Below are 5,758 nucleotides of genomic sequence, written 5' to 3'. Positions count from 1 at the left end.
GTAATATCACGGTCCTTCATTTTGTTTTCTTTTTACATATGAAATATTCTCAAAGCAATTCAAGCTTATATAGGGTAAAGTAGATATTTGCATCAATATTTATACACTCACAAATGTTCACACTTTGACTTACAGTAATGCTGGTCTATTTACTGGTGCAGGCCCACTAAGAGAAGTGCCTGATAAAGGCACAAGAAAATGCCCTTCATCCAACCGGAGCAACAACATATACAGTGCTTTGAGATCTGCAAGAGGAGTGACAGAGTTGAAGAACAGGTTTGTCAGGAAGCGTTCCCTTCCAAAGAGGTTGTTGCAGTTAGTACATGCACGTACTGAGGTCATTTCACTGAAACAGGAAGTGCTGCAGTGTGAGGCCTGTTTGACAAAAGAATATCTGAGATCTGAACAGAAAGCCGGGTGGCTTTACAGAACCACGGCTCAAGTATGTGGTGTAGTTGAAGCCGTTCCCTGTCTCTGCTGCTCCAGCCACTCTCTCTTCAATACCAGTACAAGTCCTTCTTGTCCAGATGCCGTCCTGACAGAAAGGAGACAAAATTATTTCTAAGCAGCTCTAATGGATGTACAAGAACAACTTTGTAAATTAAGTATGGCGAGTAAAAATTAGCTTTTCTCGGAATAAGATGCACAAATTCCTGAGTGGTTATCAAAAAACGAGTAAGGAAGTCAGGAACAAGTAATTAAGAAATACCTAACAAATAGTTTTCAAATAACTCTTAGATAATTAGATAATAGGGTGTCTATTCTAATCATAAGCTACATATTTGTAAACCTGGCACATAATTATTTACTATGTATGTGGTAAGTGGTAATGCATCATGATTGTAACAAACAGATGTGAATATTAATAAACATTTTTAAGAGTTTGTATTAACTAGTAATGCTTTCCAGTAAAAACTCAGTTGTTTGTGATGCCTGTACTTTACCTGAAGGGACAAAAAGTTAGAAACATATATGTACATGACAGGGAAGTAATGGTTAGTAATTGGTTACGTGCCATTTAGCAACTGGTTCAAGGCAAGTTGACCCTGATGACATTACCAGGGGTTATTTTCTCAGACTTTGAAAAGCTCCTCCAAAGCTATTAGCATAGTACCTCATACTTTAGTTATCAATAAACAAATAATTATCTATTATAAGGTCATTGATTTGTTTCTTTATAAAAATACAAAGGTTTTGTGGACCTTTTCAATAGTGTTATTAATTCTTCTTCTATGTAAAAAGCTAATTTTTTGCATGCTATTGGTTGCAAGACATTTTTAAAGATGTTCTATTGCAGCTGAAGGCCTACCAGGTTCAAAGCCTACAGCAGGGTCCACGGAGTCTCTATATCCTTGAGGCACCGTCCAGCTGGAATGCAATATTGGCTTGGAGCTGGACGCCATGCTGGGTCCCATCTCACCCCGGTCACTATCCAGAAGGTTGAGCAGGGACGTGGCGTATTGCTGTCCAGTAAGATTCAACCCTTCTGGGGACAGAGAGTAGGTAATGGACGGCAACCCCGGGCCCTCTCCTGCCCTGGCTGTGAACGAGTTCCAGGAGCCAGGAGCGTCGTCTGCAGAGCTGAAGTTTAGGAGACGTCCTGCTGCAGGAGGGACCTGTGACTCTGAGTAACAGTCAGGAGCACTCCTCTGACGGGGGCTGGTTTCCTCTGCGGGGGATAAAGAAATAAGCCACGTAGTAAGGATGAATGAGATTCATTGTCCTGCTTTTAGTCAGGTAGGTCATACACTGTTTTTTTGTGCTTACCCAATTTAATGGTTTTACGAATTGTCTTTGTCTTTGCTGCCGGTGTCTTAGCTTTGCAGACTTTGCTGAGAGCACGGGTGAAGTGAGCATCCACCATGCTGTTGATGTCCCCATGAAAGTAAGTCAGGATGAAACAACGAGAATGCTCCTCCACCTTCACAGCTATGGGACTGTCTGTTCTGTCCTCCATGGGTCAGCTGTGACTGAGACAAAACAAGTTGTTAACTCTACAACATACATGCAACAACATATTTTATATTTCTGCTTTTTATTTACAGTGTGTCTGTAAATAAAAAAAAAAGACAACTTAATCCATAATGTAGCAGTCCACAGTCTTTTTTTGCATATAGTGATGACATGGTTTTTATGTAGCCTCTGAGCCCTGAAACCCCTAAAACCTTATTCTCTTGGATGCCAATTATTGGAAGCAATTTAAAATGAATGTGGTCTGGATGACTCACTGCTGAGAAACACAGTAAGAGTGTAAAGTGGTGTTCTTTACTTTTACTTTCATTTTAGTACATTCTATGGCTTAGTATTAACATACAACACTGGGTTGTAACATATTATACTAACAATGCATGAAAATCACATAATGGTGCACAATACGTTTACTCCAGCAACAAATGATGAGGAACATGTTGACATCTGGAAGAACTAACTAACTAAGAAAATGGGCATTATGGTTGGGCATTTTAAAGAGTTAATTAGAAATATATTCCGTAGGTTTGCACTGCAGGGTGTTTAAACAAGTGTTCTGAAATGCATAATGAATGTTGCTGATTTGGCGGAAAACATGATGCCAGCCACTAAGGAGTGAAGTGTAAATAATCACATTACATCCATCCTGTAGCAGATTAGAAAAAAACACTTGGTAAGTTAATTGAACTGCTGGTTGTGAATAAAGAACCAACGCATTGAGTTAGTTATAGTTCAAGTAACTTGCTTCTCTTACCTGACCTAATGAATGACCGAAGATAACCAGGGAGTGTGTCCTTACATTAGTTGATCAAAGCTGATGTGTTCACTAACATGAGCAGCAGCCGAAATTGTTGGAAAAATGTCAATCAATGTTATCAACATTTCTCTCCTCTACGGACAAAATATTTTGCTCACTGAGCCTCCAGAGTTACATGGTGTGTTAGACTGGGAGGGCGTCTGTTCAAAGCTGTCTGCGGTCAGAAGGCAGCTATGAACAGAATGTTATCCAGCAAGTTCCTCCAGAACCTGACTGACACCTTGTTAAAACATTCCTCAGTAGCACTGTCAAAAAGTTAGACACAGTTAAAAACAGCTCCAAGTTGAAATGCCTGTAACAGAGGTTACATTTAATATTATATTCTTTAAACTTCAACATGGATATTACAACATAAAGTGTAACCTCATCAACATGTTATCTATTACAAAAAAATATATAAAATCAGTGGTGCTCTTGATGGGTTTAAATCTTCACACAAAAAAAGCAATACTCAGAGGCTCTGAGCATATTTTATTATCATTGACATTGAGTATATCTTTAAAAAATGTCTTCAAAGGAAACATCATGAGCAGGTAAACTTTCATGCAGACGGAGAGCTGCTGTACAGACACATGGTTTCATGTCTTACAATTTGCAAAATAAAATATTCATGAGTACAATTTCTAATGTACAGTACTTGAAAACATTTCTTGAATATGATACTGTCTTTTCCATTACATTTAAATGGAATATCCTCATAACGGCTTCCTGTACATTTACTTTACACATAGTATTTCTTTGTGTTGTTTTGTCATTCAATTGTACAGTGGAAGCAGTTGTAAACCTTGAAGGTGAAGTGTATGCTACATTAAATATGGGCTGCTTGCATGAAATTTACTTTACTTAGAAATGACAGTCGTCACAGTATTATCATTATTTTCATAGCTGGTTAAGGTGCAGGAGTGTCCATGGACCTATTGTATCTCACTGAACAAGTTTTTTTGTTTTTTTTTTATCTTTCTCTGCTCATCACAGACATGTAGCTGTTCTATTTTCGGCTGTCACTGTTTGTGATTGCTCAATGGGCCTTGAAAGGGAGAGCTGTACAGAATGGCACATACAGAGGCCCGCTCACGCCCCCTGGTGGTGGTTTGGTGCTGATCCTGTAGAGGAGTCAGAGATCTTCCTGATGGTGGAGGTGTTGTCAGAGGCAACTGAGTCAGAGTTAACAAGATGGTTCTTTTTGCAGTGACCACCCACTGTCACAGAGCGGCTGCAGTCTGAACACACAGGGTACAAGAAAGAGAAAACAATGCATCATCCTGCTTGATAAAACTTCCCCCTCAACCATCTGGCCATTATACTGCAATGTTTGTTCACAAACAATATGTACCTGAGTAATCACTAAGTTTAAAACGTCCACAGCACAAGTGGATTCTCCACTGTTTCCTCACATTTTCCTTCATCAAACAGTGGAACAAGAAGACAAAGAACCCTAGGACAAAAGAGCAGAGTTAGTCAGACAAATGCTACAACATATGTGAGGTGTGTTTTTTCCATTTCTCTTAGCACTTTGTTTTATTTAAATGTTTCATTATTACGTATTAGCTTCAACTACACTCTTAAAAGTGCCTTTTTCTTCACATTTGTGTTACGTTTCAAAAATGCTTAGATGCTTCTCTATGAGGAAACTGCCACATTTATGAAATCATTTTAAAACCAAGGAGATAAACTAAAAATGCACTGTTGTAAATGTGAACAATTTGGAATAAAAAGCAAAATAACACACATGCTAAGTCTAGACATAAACACTGACAGATGTGTTAAAAAATGACTCGCTCTTCTCCTGTAACTAATAACTTCTTAACATCAGCTACAGTTCATATTTACCCTGCAAGCTGTTAAAAATGGAGAACAGGTACATCAGGACCACTCTGCCTGGCCCAAAAGAAAAAAAGCCCAGTAACCACGTCAGGCCTAAGAGGACGGTGAGACTGGCCACTGCCCTTAGGTCATGCAAAGAGCTGGAGCTGTTTGCTGACTGCTTATTGGCCCTCATATGTCTGATCTGGATCAGAACCACGATGAACACACAGATGTTGCACAACAGGATCAGAAGGACAAATGCCACCACAGTCACGTAGAAGAAGACGTCATTCTGCAGCCAGCAGCTGGCGGGAGGGAGAGGGTTGGTCATATGTCATTTACACTGGGATTTGTGATGAATGCCATATACTACATGCTTTCTTTGTGTACAGTAAGACACTGCTGAGTGTTGGATTTCTTGTCTGTTGGTTGTTGTTTTGTGCAATTTTCTCATCTTCAACAAAAAAAATCATTTATCAGGCACTCATTTGACTTGATCTCAGTTTTCATTACAGAATTTAGACATGATGCTCCAAAAATAGAGATAACTCACCCTAGTTTCAACTACAGACCAGTGCTTCTACTTACAATTGGTCAGTGGACTGAAGCATCACTGCAGTCTCTTCAGGCACACTGCCATAAGCATCTTTATCTATGGCCAGCACCAGGCTGACTATGACCAGAGGAATACCTGTGGAAACATTTATTTTTAATTCCCAAACTGAAAATGCAAGAGTGTTGAGCATTATTTTCTGTCTGTTGCAGTTTGTGTAGTCTTGCATAGCCAGACCGCTCTCCACAAATGTTGTTTATTTTTTGATAGCTGATTTTCCCTTAAAGATTCTGCTACAACCCCTGGTTCATGTCTATGTCAACGATAATGCTTTTTTAGATAAAATAGAGACTTTTTTTATAGGTACACTTCCCTTTATGAGATTTAAATTAATTAACCCAGAGAATCACTGCACAGAAGATCAACTGAAGACACATTATTCAAAATATATTATGAATAAAGTTTGTAATGATAAATGAGCGATAAATAAAGAGATTTTTCGTTCAAGGACATTCCTATTTTCCCTATAATAAATTACATAGTTCTTTCCAGGGTATTTCTTGGAAAGATTAAAAACGTATGGATTCGTAAAATAAAACATGAACAACTAATCC

General features: G+C 38.7%; 2 protein-coding genes across 3 annotated transcripts in view; both read right to left on the bottom strand.

Annotated features, from left to right (window-relative positions):
- Nucleotides 1–373: 373 nt before the first annotated feature.
- On the bottom strand, nt 374–2,929 carry vgll1 (vestigial like family member 1). Of its 2 annotated transcripts, none has more exons than XM_078260353.1 (4): nt 2,723–2,929; nt 1,768–1,964; nt 1,310–1,669; nt 374–535 (listed from the first exon to the last, which is right to left on the bottom strand). In XM_078260353.1, the coding sequence occupies exons 2-4, from the start codon at nt 1,955–1,957 to the stop codon at nt 498–500; spliced, it is 588 nt and encodes a 195-aa protein (XP_078116479.1). In that variant the 5' UTR covers nt 1,958–1,964; nt 2,723–2,929; the 3' UTR covers nt 374–497. The 2 variants fall into 2 exon arrangements, with proteins under 2 accessions (XP_078116479.1, XP_078116478.1); XM_078260352.1 differs by having other exon boundaries at nt 1,768–1,970; nt 2,723–2,927.
- Nucleotides 2,930–3,196: 267 nt separating this feature from the next.
- adgrg4a (adhesion G protein-coupled receptor G4a) overlaps nt 3,197–5,758 on the bottom strand; it is a 5,723-nt gene continuing 3,161 nt past the window's right edge. The window contains exons 9-12 of the mRNA XM_078261414.1: nt 5,180–5,282; nt 4,616–4,896; nt 4,119–4,220; nt 3,197–4,005 (exon numbers count right to left, since the gene is read on the bottom strand). Of these exons, the coding sequence (XP_078117540.1) occupies nt 3,857–4,005; nt 4,119–4,220; nt 4,616–4,896; nt 5,180–5,282 (635 nt within the window). The 3' untranslated portion in view covers nt 3,197–3,856. The remainder of the gene's footprint in view (nt 4,006–4,118; nt 4,221–4,615; nt 4,897–5,179; nt 5,283–5,758) is intronic.

Source organism: Sander vitreus, chromosome 10, assembly GCF_031162955.1.
Source record: "Sander vitreus isolate 19-12246 chromosome 10, sanVit1, whole genome shotgun sequence".
In the NCBI taxonomy this organism is placed as follows: domain Eukaryota; kingdom Metazoa; phylum Chordata; class Actinopteri; order Perciformes; family Percidae; genus Sander; species Sander vitreus.
Note: the sequence above shows the minus strand (reverse complement) of the source record. Positions and strands in the feature narration are given on the sequence as shown.